General features: G+C 37.7%; 1 protein-coding gene across 1 annotated transcript; it reads right to left on the minus strand.

Moving 5' to 3' along the window:
* Window positions 1-4,468: 4,468 nt before the first annotated feature.
* LOC128229063 (solute carrier family 12 member 3-like) lies at window positions 4,469-21,672 on the minus strand. The gene is made up of 22 exons (XM_052940711.1): window positions 21,497-21,672; window positions 18,762-18,933; window positions 18,210-18,349; window positions 17,578-17,691; window positions 16,369-16,480; window positions 15,800-15,927; window positions 14,825-15,055; window positions 14,490-14,597; window positions 13,825-13,948; window positions 13,081-13,210; window positions 12,038-12,165; window positions 11,111-11,322; window positions 10,684-10,818; window positions 9,621-9,727; window positions 9,188-9,327; window positions 8,671-8,817; window positions 8,062-8,154; window positions 7,412-7,526; window positions 6,579-6,665; window positions 5,947-6,058; window positions 5,442-5,509; window positions 4,469-4,966 (listed from the first exon to the last, which is right to left on the minus strand). Exons 1-22 carry the CDS (start codon window positions 21,638-21,640, stop codon window positions 4,831-4,833), a joined length of 2,883 nt encoding a protein of 960 aa, XP_052796671.1. The 5' UTR covers window positions 21,641-21,672; the 3' UTR covers window positions 4,469-4,830.
* Between the last annotated feature and the right edge of the window lie 207 nt (window positions 21,673-21,879).

The following is a 21,879-nucleotide window of genomic DNA, read 5'->3' on the forward strand; positions in this document are numbered from 1 at the left end:
TAGTCCTAATGTTTGTCCAATTCCAGATAGCAAGGTACCGGAAAATATCGCTCATCGTTGAATATTATTCTGCAACATTAATAAACTGCTCCCTCTGGCTAATTGTTCACACGATTCCAAATAGAATTCTTATTTTATTTCGACGAGATTGATTAGTTAGTCACGTTGAGTGTAAAAAATAGTGGTGTATTCAGCAGATCTGTTCGAAATTTCTAAAATCATGTTCATCTCAATATAACAAGCCCATGGCTAGAGGGGTTTTTGTTGATTTTTTACGGGAGTGCAGCACCTATATAAATATTGCAAAATCTAAATAAAAAAAAAAATAAAAAAAATATATTTATTTTATTCTCAAAATGAGTGATTTGGGTTGATTGTACTAAAAATTTGAAACACGATTTCTAAAGATAAATTTCGGACGGTTAAAGCTTCAATTGCACATAACTAACTCCTTTGTAACATTAAACGATATAAGGGGTTGTTAAAGGCGCACAACCTATGTTGATGCAAAAAGTGCATTATCATGTTAAACTCATTTGACTTTTTTGATAAAAAAATATATATATATATGATTGATGTACGGATAAAAAAAGTTACAGGGGTTTCTGAAATAATAGCTACATAGCCACAAATTATCCAGTTTAAAAAGCACCAAAATATCTCATAAAGTCAAATGAGTAAAGCATGATAATGCAATAAAACTAAAAATAATTTGCATCAAAATATTGAGCCCCTTTAAACTACGACCATATGTCAATTGTCTTGTACGTTTCTTTGTCCGTTCGTCTTCTAGCCGGCCGTTCAATTCGCAGTAAAATTGTTGGTTGTTTAGTTTAGTTATACTCGCACTCGGGCATGGCCCGAATGAAATTGTTGGTCATATAGGTTTTTGGAGCAAAGTACACAAATGGATGTAACGCGTGTTCTTTAACGTGCACCAAGGAATAGCACTCTCACACCTTCCCGGAAGACGATTCGTATAGTTTGCGGTACGGCGGGGAATCGAACGTGCGACCCCAAGTTTGACATTCTATTGTGTTATAACACTAGACCAAGGATCGGCCATGTGTTTGCACTAAAACAAGAACGTAATATATTATAAACTCGGCGTTGTTTGCATTTTAACATTATGTTCGCCCAAATGCCATGTTGCACCTTGGACCAACATTAAGAGCGTACTGGGCTCGAGACATTAGGGCAAAAAAGTTGTCCCGCGCATGCGCACTGCTCACTTCACTCCATTGACGAATCGTGAAAACGTACTGTGGTAATTTTCACGAATTCGTCCACAATCCGCCATAGAATGTTCGCATTCATCTTTCAACAAGGTAGTACGTGCTCTAGAAACGTCAACTTAACCAACCATTCCACTACAGCATCATAAATATGTCGGACAAACCTCTGTTGAAAAAAAACGTCTTTTTTATATGGACATGCTAATCTGGAACAATTACAAAATGTATGGTGTGTTTTGATCGTTATTAAACAGATCATCAAAATGATATATAATTACACGTCAAAACCAATCCTATTTATAGGGATACCACTTTCACGTGATAAAGGAAGAGTAACTCTGTATGGACTTTGACAACATTGTCGGCATCGAAACTTTAAGCAATCCTTAGTTTACTGACTTAAACATTTCATTTTCAACATGTTTTCTTGATCTCAATCTACAATACCAAACAGTTCCAGAACATTCTCTCGTAAGGGACCAGCAAAAATATGATGACGTGTGTTCAAGTAACATCAGTCGAAAATGAGTGTTATTTTGTGTGTAAATGGATGGTTGTCCCTTCCAGACACATTTATCAAGAGGTGATCTACAATTTGGAACGGTAATTTCTCTTACAGCAATAGTTTTCGCATAAACTATACCCTGAAATTTTACGGACAAGACAGTAGCTATGTAAATTAAAGCCGAGCAACGGAGTGCCGTGATTAGCTAAAACTTTCTCTTTGTCAAGCGCGTCAGAGTGATAAATGGCATGTAACTTTGATTCCCAATCTGTTGATTTCCCGTTTATACCACACAATGAAACCAGAGACATTCATTAAAGCCCCAACACCGTTTGTGTACCGTACGTTAATCTACGGAAGCATAATTGTATGGAGAATATCCTGTAAGGAAATACCGAGTGAAAGAAAGCTTCCGCTGTATCAATTGCGGAGGGATATTACGACAAGGCTGTAATTAGTCCGGCGATGCTTTGGCCAAAGACGGACGAGACACCAGGGAAATATATACAACAGTGTTTGCCTTTAACTGAAAGTCTGTGAATACAATGTTTAATGGCTGTTTATACAATATGATTTCCGCTCAAAGAAATTTTAGAACTTTAATTCAAGAAGATGGGAAACATCAAAGTTGTCTCTTTATGTCCTAGTCTCTGAAATATTTTTTTACCGCAAATCTAGTTTGTACAGATCTTTTTCATAAAGTTTTTTTCTCTCATTAAAAGGTGTGCATGTCTAACCAATAGTGCACTCCTAAATTATTCGCAGTGATTTAAAATGTTATATAAATAAGCTTAGTATTGCATAATGAATTTAGGTTATTTATTTATTTATTTATTTATTTATTTATTTATTTATTATTCATGTTTTTATATATTTATGTTATTTATTTATTTATTTATTTATTTTTTTATGTATTTATTTATTTATTTATTTATTTATTTATTTATTTATTTATTTATATATTTATATATTTATTTATTTATTTATTTATTTATTTATTTATTTATTTATTTATTTATTTATTTATTTATTTATTAAATTATTTATTTATTTATTAAATTATTTATTTATTAAATTATTTGGCTTTGGTTTTTTTGTTATTTCGTTCGTTCGTTAGTTCGTTCGTTCGCTCTTTCTTTCATTCGTTCATTCATTTATTTATTTATTTACTTCCTAATTGAGTTCCCTTATTTATTATGCACTTTTAAATGCAGTTTTTTTTCCTTTTACTTTGTTGATGTTTAAACAGAGCTTCGTATTATATCGACCATTTTTTATCATTATATTTTTTAAGGAAGGTTCATCGATTGATATCACTTCAATTAACTTTTAATTTAGCGTCTAATTTAAATTCTCGCTCTCTGATAAATAAATATGATAAAACTTAGTATAATCAAAATATGGATATTGTGCACGTGCACAAAAGAAAGGTGGCGCGCGCTTACCTGCTGACTGGTTGACATAAAAACTATTAATTACCAAGATAATCAAGCGTTCGGAAAAGAACAACGGTGCGGGTACAATTAATTGTATTCCCTTGGTGTCCGTTTACCGTTTGCTAAGGAAACCCTTTTTGTTTAAGGAATATGTAGATTAATGCAATTTTCCTTCTAAATTATGGTGAAAATTTAGATCGCAATTTCATCGGAGCTGCGAATCACTTGACAGATGCGAGGTATGTGTCGTCTGCTACCTAAAGAAGTAATTGTCGTCTGCTAACAGATGGGTGGCTGACGTCACGGCACGTGCCTTCACACGCGCACGATGCCTCCACAGACTGACAGAATGCTTAATTCAAAGAAAGGTCGTCATGTGACGAGTCCTTATTTGCTGAAATAATTCCAATATGAATTAAACCGCCTCATTTAAACTTCAGAATCAAATAAAATTCGAGGATGATTCCTAATAAACGACAGTCCCTATTGTCATGTACAATTTTATTACCACTGCTTGTGTTTTTCAGGCTAATTTATCATATTATTAGTCCGGTTGATTTGCCGCGGTACCATATGTGAAGGTAAACAAATCTCAAATGTCACGTGGCCAAAACCTGGTACCCAGAATCACGCCTTAAGGACACGAAGATACGCATCGCTATGGAACAGAATGATCACACTGACATTTCAACTTAAAATAATTGTTAATTAATGACCAACGTTTGTACTTCAGTGAAAATTCTTATCTGTAAAGAACACTGAATTAATTTCAAAAACTGGTGCTGTATTTCTAAAACAGCTTAGGTCATTTCCTAACTTAAGTCGATTTCTTAAATTTTCCATAGTCAAATTAAGAGAAATGTATAAGTGTATTTGACATTAAAGAATTTTCTCCATAAGGTCAATACAAATAATGGATTTTGGAAATTTTTAAGTTCATATGACTAAAGAGATACCAAAATTAGAAAAGTGACATAAGTTAGAAAATGACGTAAGAAGTTTTATGAATACAACCCCTGAAGCCGTATCCTAAGTCGATTTCCTAAGATTTTTGAAGACATACTAAAAGAAAATTATGAATATATGAAGTCAGTGAGAATAGGATATTTCAGTGTTTACGTGTCAGTTTTTTTTAAAGAATGTGATGAGTGAGAAACCAAACTTAAGGAATTGAAGTCTTTTAAAATTTAAAACTTAAATTAGGAAATACCTTAAAGATGTATTCTGAATACTGGCTGCCCATGCGTTCTTAGACAGAGGCTAGCCAACGCAAAGAAAAGACAAAACCATGGTTACAATATGTTATCTATATTTACTTTTTTGGATAAGAAAATAAGAACTAATCTATAGTACAAAATATACAAAATAGTAGTTCAATTAATCGATACAAGTACGCGTATCATTAATCAAGGACATGTATATACAAATATAAAAGGATATGTTATAGGTAATATATAATATACAAAACACATCTAAAACATATAACAGATTATCAAACATTAAGCTGGATGAGTCTGTGTGAACTTATATTCTATACTGATCACCATTATTTCCAAAGTTCAATAAACAATGACGTAATGGTGACGTCATCACTGATGCACTTCCGCCTACGTCACGGAGACGTACATTTCCGGCAAGCATGTCGTTCTGCCCCCTATGAGTAGTATGTGAGGACGCTCTCTTGGTTCCCCCGGAGCAGAAGGGTGGGCGGAAGTTCCTTTGTGAGGATCTCCAACCACCCCATGTACAGACCAGCGGGACAGGCCGTCTTCCTGGGAACCGGCAACGTGCTGTGAATTATAGGAACACGTTGTAATATTTATGTTAAATATATTATTTAAACAAAAGACTTGTGTATGCTTTTTCATAGTGTCTTTCGTTCTCGCAACTAAGTAACGTTCGTTCAAAATATCGACTGTGCACAAAAATGTATAATTCTGCCATTTTCAACCGTCAGGGCCGACTGTTCAGGACTTTGTTAATGTTAACAACGTTTGTAACTTTCAAATCTTTACTCTCTGGAAGTTTAATGGAAACACGTGTGATCTGCAGTATGTCTAAGAAAGATCTGAGACAACTGTTGCCGTCGTACTTTTCTATTTAAATATATCTACACATCATCAAGTAATTCAAATGAAAAGTTTACAATGATGTCGTAAATCACGTTGTTTGTTTTCACAAAGTTTTGAACAATTGTCCAATGTTTCATGGAATACGTATAAATGATATTTATTTATTTTTAAATTTTGTTAAACAGAAACTTACAGAACAATCAAAGAGGCGTCCTTGGAATGCTCCAATAGTTTTTCACGGATTCGTAGATGTTTGTAAGTCTGAAAAATAATCACGAGTAGTTGATCATACAAGTCTAACATAACGAACGTTCAAACATTAAATCATCTGCAGTTATCGATTAACTATGTATCTATATCACACTGTGTTGATTTGTTTGTAATATTTTATCTTATATTCATTAAAATCATACATCAAGTTTATATTCCATCATAAAACACCGTTCCATTAAAAAAACATATTTTCAGTCATGAACCGCATGCGCTACTTATCGGCAGTTTCCGTATTGGTTCGGGAAAAGACATCGCAAGTTAAATCAAATCGCGATTACTCGGCGATTACCGTAATGGTTCGGAAATGAACCTTAGATTCGACAATCGGAACATATCGGCCATTATCCAACAGGATACCGAAGCTTGCTGGATATTGCCGAGTAGTAACGATTGCAGATTAAAGGGCTGGTAAATGTTTGTCGTACCTTTTGTTTGTGTTCGACAAGGTCGGCGTCTGCGATTTTCCATGGGTATTCTTCCTGGAACTCGCCCGGTTTTACCCGCCACTGGTGTATAAGACTCTCAAATTCGCGGTACCTGGAGATAGAGGGACGTTTTATAAATACTACAATGTGCAAATTCAGAAGAACAAATATTGATTTGTACGCCAGGGCGTACTGAAGTTTGCCTAAGTACGCCCCTAATATGTGTAAACATGTGCACGCGTTTCAGTGTGGTCAATACTTAAACTCGCAACTTTTGTACATGGGTCCGCTTAACCAGAAAAATATATTTTGATAATAAAACAGAAGTTGTGAAAATCTATTTGACCATAGAAAATTTGATAATTTGCGTGTTATTCATCACAATGATATCATATCAATACCACACAAAACTAAAATACTAGAATCATAATTTAATTTCAATTAAGACAGAAAAAAACACTTTTTTATATATATATTTAAGTTATCTGAATCTGAAAGCAAATAAAAATATACCTTCACATTTATACTAATTATTATATTAGAGTTATTGTCCGGAATTAAAATAATTCTTACGCATTCTTTGTTGATAATTGAAATTGATCAAATTTTCACAATAGGCATTATCTACTCACGTTTTCAATTGGGGTTTTTTGTTCACTTCAGTCAGCACCGTCAATTCTGAGTAATTAATTCTGAATTTCGCCAACAAAGATGCCATTCTGGAAAAGGAACACGGATTCAATAAATCAATTATCAAATATGATACAATTTGGTTGAAGAATTATGATGGATACAAACTAATTTTATTACAAAAACTAATATAATTATCTCGTTTTTTGTTGATGTTTATTTTTTATAATAACTCTGTCGTGAATTGATGAATTAGAATGTATATTGTATGTTTACCAATTTAATTTAAAATAAAACAACAAAAAGCCCAAAGATTTAAGAAACAATCGATACATCCTATTATCAGAACGACAAAAGGTAATAGACGAAAGGTAAGTTGGTATGGCGACCACCTAAGAGGCACCGTGCATCTTTGACTCTGAATGACAAAAAATGTCTTTTTTATCATGTCAACGTAATCATTGGGCCATGGTTTCGTTGTCGTAATTCTATACCGTCTCCAGACGTGACCATTCCCAGTTGGCTGTCACATTCGGAACACCTCGGCCATTTTCCATCGAAAACAACAGCGGATGGATATGTGACAGTTAACAATGTCAGAAACTTTACATTTTACTACTCTGTAAGTATATCGCGTAGCAATTTATTTTTCTCTTGCAGTAATTCTAAACTTAGTTATACAAAATACACCTTTAACACACTGCAATAATTCATGCTATTATTTAAAAAAAAAACAACAACTAGTCTAATGTTGTTTTCGATGGAAAATGGCCGTGGTGTTCCGAATATGGAAAACAACGGCACAAAGAGAGACAACTGTTTGAGCCATAGTTACCTTTTCTGGTCCTCGTCTACGTCCCCTTTCTTTGTTCCCATACAGAACACCCGCAGCTTGGCGTTCTTCCACTGCCTTCGCTGACTCAGGATATACGGCAACAGTAACGTTAGACCTGAAGAACAGTGTGGTCATGTTACCAACGAGTATACGACAGAATATCATATGGTCAAGAATTTCAATTGAACAGTCTATGAGTCAGTTTGAATTTAAAGTTTTACATACAAAATCAAATTATAATTTACTAAACCGGTATGGTATTCAGTATGCAACTTAGGTCAATCTTATGGTGATACATCATTGACTTAATCCACTGTAAGAGTACGTTTTATTGGATAAAGCGATCTGCCCCTTGCGTTGGAAGGATAAGTTCCATTGTAATTCAGCTAAATGTATTTTAGAATATGTTCATAATTTTATGTACATACACATACACACTCAATAGTTAAAGTGATTTAGCTAAATGTGTATTCATAAACAATCGCACTAATCTAAACATACAAAAAGGTCGCATACTCTTATAATATTTTAATTGTCAAAGAAAGACTCTTGTCGTCCTGTCGCAAAGTAGGATTTGTATTGTTCAAAACTAATAAGATTCTATATTTCCCGGACACGCCGGTTCTGGGTAACAAATGGGAACAACTTACCGCCGTCGTCGTAAAGCCACCAGACGTCCACGGTGCCGTAGTTCTTGTCACGGAAGGAAGGCGGTGCAACAGGGGTGACTGTCTCGCCATCTTCTGTATCACATATAACGAGAGGTTTATCATTAACGAAGTGGGGCATTCTGTTCTTCCATCATAACTTTGAAACACTGGAGACACGCAATAACTCGAGAATGATTGAGATCGATAAACATCTCGAATTATCCAATGTTTCGAGTAATTTAGATAAGATATTGTTTTATTTAATTTTGATGTTTTTCACTTGTCTGAAACTTTATCCCTCTCTTTTTACATAATTCAACGTCAGCGCACACAAGGCTATTGCATAATTTTAAAGACGTCATTTTAATAAATAAAAAATGGAGAAAATGCTTGTTTCAATGTAAGATCGCAATATATTTCACCTTGTGAACACCAAAAAGTTGCTACACCACTCGTAAAAAATAGCTCTTGGTGCTCACTCGTTAAAATATATCACCATCTTACACAGAAACAAACAATTATCCTCTATATTTTCGGACAAAAAGATTGAAACACTCTTTAAGACAGAAATGAACAGTTTGGTCTTAAGAAATGTTAATCAAGGCTGACCTTCAAATGCTTCATTCTCCATGCCCTCCTCCAGAGTGTTGAGGCGCTTCAGATGCATGGCGCCATACTGGGGATGTCCGTTGGCGGTGGACGCGGCGCTCGGGAACTTCACGTCCGCCTGGTTCTCCTTCCGGGTCGGGTCCTCGTCTGAAAGACGCCATGTCGAGAATATCTTTATACACATGACAAAAGAGCTATCAAACATCACATGGTTTTAAAACTATTAGTTAAAATGTATCTTTGTTCAGGATGTATACAGTATAACGGGGGCGGTAGAGGCCAGAGTTTTTTTTCAGTCAGTCGCTGAAAAGACATAGCTTTTGGCTTAAGGCTTTCCAATCGATGCAGACTACGACGACAGCATGACTTGTTTACGACAGACAAACCAACCAAAACATCAATGACACCCTATGAAAGCACGTACATAGTATCCAGTTTTACTGAGAAAGGAAATCCATGCACCAGGTAAGGTTTTTTGATTAAATACTTTTTATCATTTCTACAACTTCAAACTAACCTTCATCATCCGCCACTTCTTCGTCCGACTCGTACACTTCCGGGTTGTCCATGTCGATGACGTCATCGGGTACCTTGTTCCGGTCGAAGCCACCCGGCACGCGCAATATCCCGACGTTGTAGTGGAGGTCAAATGCGTCCCTAGTGTAGGATATACGTGATAATTTGTGGCACAAAATGCAAGTATTATTATTCTAATATTTGTGTTACATAGGCACAATTAATCTTTGATTATTTATTTTGTCCATCAAACATTAAAACAGAATGAAACATTGGCATACTCTACAAGTAACAAACTATAAGCTAGCAATGCTTTTTTCAACAAATAAATCTATTTTACTCTTACAAAATGACATTCGTCTTCCGCCACAGGAAATTCTTTGTATTATAAATTTGTGACAACTGCCCTTAAAGGCTTAGTAAATCAAGCTTACTGAATGACGTTGAAGTAGTCGAGCGTGTCCCTGGGGTCCGCTTTCTGCCAGTCACACTTGTACCCGAGCAGCAGTGTGTTGGGTCGTAATTTCCCCACTCCGAGCGCCTGTGGGGGACAAATAACGTCGTAACATGTAAATGTGATCGGTACATAACTCATAATAGTTGTTGAACTCTCTCATTGCACGTTATGCAAGCCCATGCAACTGTATGGAACGCCACAACTTTCCTTTGTTGTGACAACTTATATTAGTATGTCTCACTGACATACTATTATGTCTAACAGACATGCCGGTTATACATGATACCATGATTGTTGGAATAATACAATTCCATTTACACATATTAACATGTCTGTTAGACATAAAGTCACAACATAAGACTGTCACGGCGTCCCATAAATTTAGCCATAGAACTGTTTTGTCTCAGACTGATTGGTAAATAGCAACTTTTTAAAGATTTTTTTAGATTTTATTTCCTAATTCAAAACTTGAATATCTTTCGCAGAAGAAGCGAAAGTATTTGTGCTATGCGAGTGAAATGAAAATTGAAGGTAGCCTTCAAGCTGGCAGATGCTCGCGCTAAATTTAAAACAGGTTTTTCGATCGATGCTGGCAATAGCTTTGCTAAAATATGGTAGTATTTTGGCCCAATTCAACTCTATTTTGACAGAAAACTAAAAAATTCATGCGTATCAACCTAAGTGATTTTTACGCAAGTATATGACAGAGTCTCTTTAATGTCAAAGTAATCATAACTTAATAACTAATAAAAAAAGGACTGAATGGTTACTATACACAGGTATACATGAACTAAAAAAAATAATGTGCGTAAATCACAAACGTCACTTATTTTCCACGATGAAGCCTTGAAAAGCTAAATGTTTGACAATAAAATGTCACAAAAACACATTAATACAACGATACAGAGGCATTAATAGCTCGACAAGGCTAACTAAGATTTCACATTAAAACAATGCGGTGATTTTGTTAATCATTCATATTATATATATATACATGCTCAAATCAGACACGTTTCGGGTAAGTTTTATTCTTGTCTCACCTGTAGCAGGACCTGTACGCCGATGCGGAATGTCGGGGCGCACACACTGTTGTAAAAGGCCTTCACCTTGCGGGCCGCGAACCATCGGTACGCCGACATCGACCGCAGCCGAGTGACGTGCTCCTCAAGGTCTCCCTGGGGGCAAAGGGAGGAGAGGGGGTCAGAGTGAGGGTAAGCGCATTAGAAAAAAAACCTTTAACCAAGTTTCCTTTTTAGGTAAGAAAAGTCGAATAAGAGTGATGTATTAACACTTTTCTATTACTGGCCTTCATAACCATCGAATATAAATATCGCTTTCGACTTTTTCTATGATGCATTGAATTTGTTCATGATGAACTACGCTTTTTGTTGCCTTTTTGAAAGTTTCAGTCAACATTTCTTAAAATGACGTATTGACAATTACTAAGCCATGTCAATATTGTGTTACCTGAAACACGTGACCACAGATAAGGAGGCTCTGTTTCTTGGTAACAGAGGAGGCGAAGTCCAGGAGGTTTGCTCGGTTCCTCGGGTAGCCCGTGAGCACGAGGATCTGAGGCCGGAAGTTCTTCACGTGGTCGTCAACGCTGATAAGTTTAAGTGACGTCTTCAAGGCGTCCTTGTACGCGTTTGCCTGAGTGGAGGAACCCCAGTTCACGTCTGCAGAAATTTGTACATTACTTTAGAGGTAATGCATGTATACATTATACTGTATGGTCAAGTTGGTATCCCTGTCTAGATAATTATTTTGAATTTTGATAAATAAAACAAAGAGTTATGTTAATATCACTTCTTGTTTTGCAAGACTGTTCGGTCAGCGTAGTGGTTACCGCACTCGATTGTCACAATGGCATACGTACCATTTCGAACCCGGCCTTAGAAAATGTGACTTTGGTTTGTGCATGGTCACCAAGCCGAACTAGTGAGGTTTCTTTCCTTGTGCTCCGGTTTCCCTCACAACACAAGACCACACTCTTGCGCAATACCATGCCAACAAGAGTGACTTAGTATATTTTTTTATAACTTTAATCACAAACTAAGATAAGAGGCAAATAATATATGCAAGTAATTGGCTGTTTTGCCAAAATCAAAGCACAGTAAGGGATGGTAGAGTTGGGCAGTCATCGCATGTTTGTTTAATATAGAAGAATTATCAAACCATTGTTGACGTAATGATACGGTCGAACGTAAATTAGACGTTGGATTAAATCATAACGTTTCAATGCATATAAGAGTAACATTAATGTACTCCTCATTTAATTTGTAACAATTATGAGTGCGTACGAACTGATATTTGAAAAAAAACAGGTGTTTCAACCATAGTTTAAAAGTCACATTCACATACCCCCCTTTCGCTAATGTATAAAGCATGTACCCGGCTTGGTCCGGTAGACGTAGAAGTAAAGACCGGCAACCACGACAAAGGTGATCAGGGCCGCCCACCAGTTGACCAGGAACATAACCACCAAACACAACAGAGCGCCAATCAGGCTCAACCATTTACTGGAAAGACAGAAAAGGGTTACAATCACGATAAAGAAATAACCTTTTTTCGGGGCTATATTGAGTTATAAATACAGTCGAAACCCGTTGGCTCGACATCCAAGGCACCGGCCAAAATACTTCGAGCCTTACGAATATCGAGCCAAGCGGGAATGCTGACAGAGTTAACGGAATCGGTCATTTACAGCAAGTTCGAACCAACGAATAAATCGAGCCAAGCGATATCATACCAACGGGTTTCGACTGTAATATAAAAAGCTACCAAGCCATATGCTGAAATGAGCGGAACAGGACAGTGACATTCCAATAAGGGTACATTTTCAGTATATTTCAGAAGTGTAGTTTTAAGTCAAGTTATTTTTTATTTTATTAACTCGATTGTGACGAAAGGTGATAGGTTTTGGAATTACTCTCTTGTCAGTTTCCTAGTAGAAACCAGTACTGGTGTCCGTTTTGCGAGGCCATGAGAATGTTACTGTGGTGGTGATTTAATCCATAATCTCTTGGGAGAGTGCCGGGCACTTCATTCACTAGACCACTCTCACCCTCTTTCGTTTTAGGTGATGTTAAAAATAAACCCTTACATGTAATTATGACAGAAGACGAACAGAAACATATTAAAGTGGACCAAAGATCATTTTAAGGTATTTCAATAAACATATATTCAGTTGAACTCCGTTGGCTCGAACTCCCGTCCTTTACAGTTCGAACTAACGAGGAAATCGAGCCAAGCATGTTCGAGCCAACGGTGTTCGACTGTACAACGCATTAATCGTTTGGAGTTACGGTATATATTAAGCTGATACAAGCCTTAAAGTGTATCGATGGTTGTAATTTTTACTTATATGAGTCTTACATACATGTACGAGTTGTTAACATGTGTCTTCGTAGCTCATATGTACGCTATTCACTTACTTATAGTACTTAAAGCCGGGTCTGAATCCCGGAGAGTCTGCGACAGAGGCGTCGAAGCAGGAGAAGTTGATCATGGCGTAGGCCATCAGGAAGAAGTTGGAGATGATTGGGGCGATGAGATCAAGTGAGCCTGTTGGAAGTACTAAAGTGTTAAACCAGATTTCTCAGAGAGACCACAGGCGGCCTACGTCAGTATTCATTTAGATCGACAATACTTTGCATCACATTATTTCGTGTTATTTGCAGATCATTGGTTTAAAAATCTCACAGTATGTAGTAGTCAATTCGTTTACTTTTTAGGAATTTTGATCTGACTGAAGCATAAATTAATTACTTGGAAAAAAAGGTTTTCTTTTTTTTCATTCAATGCGTTGGTATAGATGCCTGCATCTTGCCTTATTTTTTCCGAGGTCGATTCCCACCAGGGATGTTATTACGTTGCTTCTCAAAATGGATACAGGTTCCAGCGGCCATAACTACGCCGCAAGTGGGACAGAAAACTGTCTAAATACTCGAGCTAAGCAAATTATCATCTTCACCTTAGTGTTAACATACAGTCAAAACTCGCTAAGTAGAACTCTGTTACCTCGGTTTTCCGGTTATGTCGAACGTTTGTGTTTGGTTTGCTTAGACATGTTTTGTATTTCGGTTATATCGAATGTTCGTTTCTCAAAATATTTTCCAGAGGTCCCAACGACTTTGACACAATAGTTTTGACTGTATTTACAATAAGCCTTCCCGTACCTACGCAGACCATGGCAAGGCAGATGACGAAGCACAGCAGGTATGCTCGGCGCGGCTCTTCACTCGCGCCATAACCCTTAGCGAACACGTGAATGTGGGGAAACAGCTTGTCACGTGCCAGTGCCTGTAATGAATGGATTTTTGCATACTATAAAAGGTTTGCTTGCCGCGTCGTACCCCTTTAAAATCATGTGGATGTACCGAAACTAACGGTAACATGACAAAGGCTGTCGGTGTGCTATTTTTGGTTTCAGTTTCTACTAAAACACTCTACAATGATGACCGCTTGGAAGCGCAGAAACCATATATCACTTGCTTGTTTGATCGTGAGCGTTTTGATCAATGTGGTGATTATTCTAATAAGTTCCTAACTAAACGAATTTATTTGAGTGAACTAGTAAAACATTGAATTGTCAATATGATCTAGTATCATACCGATAATACATCATTTTACATTATTTAAAGAATATTTGTCGCTTTTGTTGTTTTAAATTGCGAATTATCATGGTTTCCAAGTTTATAGTGTGTATATTTAGCATGTGAAAAAAGTCACGTGATTAGTACAAAGGGTTAACACAATTGCCCACATCACAAGCTGGATATACTGGCATCGTGATACATTATACTGACATTTAGTTAGCATGGTATAAACAAATCACACATACTTGGAAGACTTTCGGTGCCCCGACCATGCTGGCAAGTGCCGACGACAGAGTGGCCGAGAAGATGCCGGCAAGAATCAGTGGTCTAAAGGCTGAGGCGACGCCAACCATCTAGTAGAAATAAAATGTCTTTTAAGCAAAGAGCAAACATTTGGTATTGTTTGTGATGAAAAGTCAGGCTTATCATGAAACGTATATAGTATGCCCTATGCAAATTAAAGTAATCTTATAAAAATATCATATAAAAACACAAGTGCAAAAACACAAACAAATATAATAAATATACCAAATTACGAAAATATTCACTTTGAAGAAAATAACAGAGTAAAAATGCATACCCCATTGTCATGAAGTAGGCCACTCTGGCAGGTTTGGTTAAACATTTCACATTGCTGGACGAGGTCCCTGGTAGGGGTCAGGACGGCCGTCAGGTTGGAGACCGTCGGGGGCGCTTCTCCAAGGGCGGCAAGCACGATGCAGCCGCCAATTGCAAACACCATAGCGATATAGATGGCGGAGGTTATAAGAATAGCCAAGAACGTGCCTTTTGGAATGGCGCGCTGTGGGTCCTGTAAGAAAATAAAGGCGGTGAAACTGTTGCCTTGATACATCAGTGTACACACGTTTGAAGCGTGAAATGTTTGAGTGCATTTTTACACAATCGAACACAGTTGGTTCAAACTCCCTAGGACCGGCCAAAACGCATCGAATCTCGAGAATTTCGAGCCAAGAGGGAATGCTTACCTTCAGTAGAAAGAAATCGGTCCTGAACATCTAGTTCGAGCCAACGAGGAAATCGAACCAAGCGAGTTCGAGCCAACGGGGTTCGACTGTATCTTTTTTTTTCTTGATTATGTGGTGCATATGAATAAACGTGCACATCCAAAATGGCTTGGATTATGGAAATTAAATGTTATCATTGATAATAAATGTGTTATGACCACGCTCGAAGTCATTGTTCATTATTCCATAGCTTCCAATATCAGGTACACATTTTATATTGCATAATTATTGATAATGTTGTTGATTGAATGATGAACAATGACTTTCAGCATGGTCACAACACATTTACTCTAAATAATAACATCAATTTTCCAAAATTCAAGTCACTGTGCGCACATCATATACCTCTACATGAAAATAGTTTTAGGGAACTCTTTTTTTTCAAATAACGTGAAAACAATGGAAGGTCATTTTAATAATATAGTAGGAATAAAACGAAACATAAAACCGATAAATATATAAAAAAACTAGTTTATCTAAATGGCAGTACTTCGTAAAACATCTATATCCTTATATGTAGGTCGACTTACTTTAAGATCTCCTGAGATGTTTGCTCCCGCGAGAACTCCGGTGGCCGCGGGGAAGAAGATGGCAAAAACAGAGAAGAAACTGTTTCCGGGTGTGAAGTGGGGTACAAAGTTGGTCGTGAACGTGTCCGCTGGAGTAAAATCAAGTGTGTTTATGACCTTGAAAAAATACCTTGAACAATGACAAAGGTCATGCAAAACGAACCCATGTTTTTGAAATTCTCTAATTTAATCTATAACTAAGCTATACACTTCTTTAATTATAATGGTACTGATGATACTGGTTGTGTGAAGTGGTTGTTTAGATATAATCGGTCTCTGTTTAAACAAAGTTGAAGTGGAAATTTCTAACCTGGACTAAGCGGCCACCTGTCTTCAGCAGCCACTTTTTACCCCAAGGTGGACACTTAATACAGGTTTGACTGTACGTGTATGGTTCACACTCATGACCATTTTATACGCGGATTTGTTTACATTCAAGGACAAATTAAAAGGTCAATTTTATGAAAATCAACCGGAAATTCAACAAGGATATGCTTATATGTTTGTACTGATCTGGATAGGCGACTTACAATTGTATCCGACGACTCCCTTCCACTTTTGCTCGTCCGTCGGCGGGATGAAGCTGCCGACGAAGAAGTTGAGGATGGCTATGGCGAGAATCGCCAACAAAACCAGCTGAGCCTACACAAAATAAATGTATTTATAGAACATTCAGAAGGTCATACTAGATATACATGGTCACATATAAAATGTACATCTCCATTATAATTTAGGGTAGGAATGGATCCAGGTATTGATATTAGTGGGGTCGTAACTTACGGGCGCAACTTTTTGACATGCGACCCTCTCTGAGATTCGATATATATACGGTTTAAAATATTGGCGGTGGGAGGGGGAGGGGTACTCCCCGACGTTTTTTATAACAATTTAAGTCCGAAATGGTGCATTTTGAGCGTAGTTTATTATTTGTTTTCTCCTTTATTGACATTAAAAGTAAACTTGCACGATTTAAGGGGGGGGGGGGGGAATTATTAAAATTTGCGCCTGTTTATATTCCTAAAATTATAACCTACATCGCCTTTCTGAGGTCATTTACCCGGAGCGTGCTGTGACACAGATATTTGAATAAAACTCGATTGTCATTGGTCCACAAATAATTGCATTGACGAAACATGATAATAGAAACATCTTTAAACGTTCTACAGAAAATAGAGGGCCTCGTTTGGGCTGCGCCCGCACTGCGTGCTCTTTTGTTTTCCGTAGAATATCAAACATATACACTTTCCTGGTATCCTGGTGCAAATGAATTCAATATTTTTTTGCAATGTTATGCAATGTTTAAACGAAGGTTAGATTTTATGTCGATGACATTATGAAACGAAAAGGCAAAGATAAATTGTTAATTAATTGATAGTTATACAATGCATTATGGAACGGAGGCCTTTCTTTACGAATTCACTTTGAATCAGCAAACAGTTGTATTCTCATATGTCACTTGTTTTGTTTGTTCGTTGTTGTTGTTGTTCTTGGTGTTGTTGTTGGGAGGAGCAGGGTGTTCTGTATATAAGGGCATTGAGTTAATCTTAATGTTGTCCTCGAGACGAACAAAAAGACGTACATCAGACAACGAACAGTATCAGTAAATAAAAAGTATTTCAAAAGTCACCCCAATCGGGCCCCACCCGTCCAATAGATGCCTTAACACCATGACCTTACCTTAGTGAGATACTATGTTTCTTATATATTGATAATAAGATTGAACAATGTAACTGTATTACCTTGGACTCCCACTCCATGCCGATGAGGACGATGCCGAGACAGACGCATGTGAGGGCCAAGCCGATTACCCGTACGTCGTTGGTCGCGTCGCCTGTGATTTGATGGCCATTTTCCTGTCGGAAGAAAAAACAACAAGATGCTTTTGAATGATTAGAAGAAGAAGAGAAAGATCGGGAGAACGAAAAGAAAATGACAATACTTGTAAAGAAATACAATTACGGTCAACTTTATTTCTAACAAAAGGAACTAATTTGTCAGGATATGAGTAATTGCAGGGGTGGTTTCAGGATTTGACGTTCGAGAGGGCGTATCACAGGGGCGTTATCTTTTGAAACCGAAATGTATTAAGGTGTTGGCAGGGTGGAGGGGGGGGGGTAATTCTTCAAGAAAATTATTTTGATAACTTTTAGTCCGAAATGGTGCATTTTGGACGTATTTTATTACTTTTCTTCTCCTATATTGTAATAAAAAGTAAAGTTGAACGATTTCCCCCCCACCTGGATCCGCTAGTGACTTGATATTCTTCATAACGAACATAAAAACATTCCACGTACGCTATGTTGCCAAAATCATTACACCACGCATCACACACTTTAACGAGAATAAATATCACGCTATAGGTTTTACTTACCAAAATTACGTCTCGGACGGTCTCGGCGAAACCCACGATGTACATGGCGGCAGCGACGGCGTTTGCGAGCGCGAATACGATCCCGATAGAGCCGCCGAACTCCGGGCCCAGGCTCCGTGATATCATGTAGTAGGCGCCCCCTAGGAATGGGGAAAATGGTTATAAGGTATAATTACGCAAAGTAGTACAGTCGGACCCCGGCTCGAAATCCTAGGAACCGGCGATAACTCGAGCCTTGGGAACATCGAGCCAAGCGGGAATGTTTTCATTTTATATAAAGAAATCGGTCCTTAACAACTAGTTCGAGCCAACGAGGAATTCGAGTCAAGCGAGTTCGAGCCAGCGAGGTTCGACTGTATGTTTAAAGACCGTCAAATCATTGAATATATCGTATTGCTAATTAAACAAATCAGGCATTCAAAGCACACATTCATTTAAAAACATTAATTCATCGAATTCAGTCTAGCAATATTGCATAAAAATACAAAACTAAATTCACTCACATGGAACACGCCCTTTAATTTTAATTTCTGAAACACTCAAGATTATTACCTCCCTTGACCTCCCCGTTGGTGCATATAGCTGACATGGACATGGTTGTGAGTGAGGTAACAGTACCAGACAGGGCAACAATCACCGTGGCAAGCCCTACCCCCGCCTGTCCCGTCACCCACGTGAGCCGCAGGAATAACATCACTCCAAATATGTTCAGCAGGCATCGCACCTTTAATAAGAATGGATGCGAACGTTACAAATTTTACAAGAAGTATAAGACGCCATAAAATGGCTTATCAGACCTACTGTACAGTACAACAAAATCAGTTGTGAAAAGCACCTGTTATCAGATAGGAGAAATATCTCTCTTGTTGAATACTGATGGCACTAGAATAATATACACATTTTATCTCGTCAAATTTGTCTAGTGTATTTTGAGAAAACTGTCACGTCAAGTGACATGATAAAACTGTAATGTGCCATTCGTAACTCCTCGGCCATTTTATTTCGAAAACAACCTCGGATGTGTATGGACGGTTTACAATGTCAGAAATCTTTACATTTTAACTACGCTGCAAGTTGATCGCGTAGTAATTTCAACTTAACAGTTAAACTTAATGACTTAACTCATGGGAATCATACTTATTTATGCAGTAATTCACTTCATTGGCAATCAGTTTAAGGTAAGATATACAACATACATGTTAATACACTACAATTAATTAATACTAGTATTATTAAAAAAACAAATTGACGAACTACTTCTACTGATATACCGGCATACATCCGAGGTTGTTTTCGATTGAAAATGGCCGAGGTGTTCCGAATGGTAATGTGCCACTTTATCATAGATGTGCACACAGAAAGCCTCATATGAGTTTGTTTTAATGACAAATGATACCAACATGTCATCATATCAGTTTTTCCCAAGGATCGTGCCTTGTCAGTTAACAAAAAAAATCAACCATTACATCCGTAATCATTTATATAAATCGTTATGAGTAATGAACGTTCGCCTTGCTGCGATGTCCTTGAACGTTTAATGTCCGTAAAGACCTCCAAATGAACAATAAGCGTAGGTCGGATTGAAACGGAAACTCAGGTTCTCTCCCCCCCCCCCCCTCCCACCAAAATCAATAACAAATAAATCAATAAATAGATAAATAAATAAATGAATGAATGAATGAACGAACGAACGAACGAACGAACGAACGAACGAACGAACGAACGAACGAACAAACAATATATAAATAAGAATTGTTATTCCTATCTACAGACCCTATATTTCTGAGTCGTAAATGGAAAACACCCAAACTTTTTTGCCAAACCCACACATAGTCCTAAAACGTATGTCATTAAAGCGTTTGTTGACAAGATGTTGCGAAGACATTAATAGTGCAAACAGAGATGAGGGGAAAAGGTCAGAGTTGCAAACAGAGTGTAACAATGATCGTCATTCTGGTTAACCAGACCGTTTTGTAATGTATTTTATTACACCATGAAGCGCTAATACATAATCTAATTTACAAGAACTTGTTTTGTAACAAAAACCACAAGCACATTACATCGCGTATTGACATTACTTTTCCGCTCCACTCCATACGCATATTGTGCAATTTTGATGTTTTGATCCGTTATAAATATATTAATATGTATTTTAGTTTACTGATCAGAGGAGGATTTATCATTTGGCGTTATATTTTGGCACATAATTTTGGACATCCGCCGCCTCCACAAGAACCTTGTTGGTATTCAGGTTTGGGTGTCCTATCTAGAAAAACTCGGTTATTATCTGTCTGAAATGGAGCTTCCTGGTGTATTATTTTATCTTTATTTTTTTTTAAGTAATTGACCGAAAAGCTACTAGATACACAAAGTTTAAGAGGGGTGTGGGGGATCTATCCTGCCCCATATCTACCCACACTCCCTGTATCTATCCTGCCCCATATTTACCAACACACCCTGAATCTATCCTGCCCAATAATTACCAGCAGTCCCTGGATCTTTCCTGCCCCATAAATACCAGCAGTCCCTGGATCTATCCTGCCCCATAATTACCAACACACCCTGGATCTATCGTGACCCATAAATACCAACACACTCTGGATCTATCCTGCCCAATAATTACCAGCAGTCCCTGGATCTATCCTGCCCCATAATTACCAACACACACTGGATCTATCCTGCCCAATAATTACCAGAAGTTCCTGGATCTTTCCTGCCCCATAATAACCAACACTCCCTGGATCTATCCTGCCCAATAATTACCAGCAGTCCCTGGATCTTTCCTGTCCAATAAATACCAGCAGTCCCTGGATCTATCCTGCCCCATAATTACCAACACTCCCTGGATCTATTCTGCCCAATAATTACCAACACTCCCTGGATCTATCATGCCCCATATTTACCTACACTCGCTGGATCTATCCTGCCCCATTTTTACCTACATTCCCTGAATCTATCCTGCCCCATATTTAACAACACTCCCTGGATCTATCATGCCCCATAATTACCAACACTCCCTGAATCTATCATGCCCAATATTTACTTACACTCCCTGAATCTATCCTGCCCAATTTTTACCTACACTCCCTGAATCTATCCTGTCCCATATTTACCAGCACTCCCTGAATCTATCCTGCCCCATATTTACCAGCACTCCCTGAATATATCCTGCCCCATAATTACCAGCACTCCCTGAATCTATCCTGCCCTATATTTACCTACACTTCCTAATATATCCTGCCCCATAATTACCAGCACTCCCTGGATCTATCCTGCCCCATATTTACCAGCACTCCCTGGATCCATCCGAACTTGAGGCCGCCTTTCGATACGTCCTTCTCCTTCTTATCGGAGGCACCCTCCTCTTCGTCATAAAGCTCGTCGGCAAACAGCTCCGTCGGCGGACCCGTCGGCGACATAGGTTCCGGCATTGCCTGAAATTGGAAGCTTAAGTTTATTGTATACTGTACAACGGTTTGGAAACATGTTTGTACAATATGGTCTGAATTACGTTCGACGGCACGATGCTAAAAGAAAATTTGATCTGGTGTAATTTGGACAAACAGTACCCACTTGTCCAGCATGATGTTCAATAATCAAACTTTCATGCGACTGCAAATTGAATCAAAAGGGTTATTATCTTCTAGGGAAATTGCAACTGTTAAGATTG

Source organism: Mya arenaria, chromosome 3, assembly GCF_026914265.1.
Source record: "Mya arenaria isolate MELC-2E11 chromosome 3, ASM2691426v1".
NCBI classification, from domain to species: Eukaryota; Metazoa; Mollusca; class Bivalvia; order Myida; family Myidae; genus Mya; species Mya arenaria.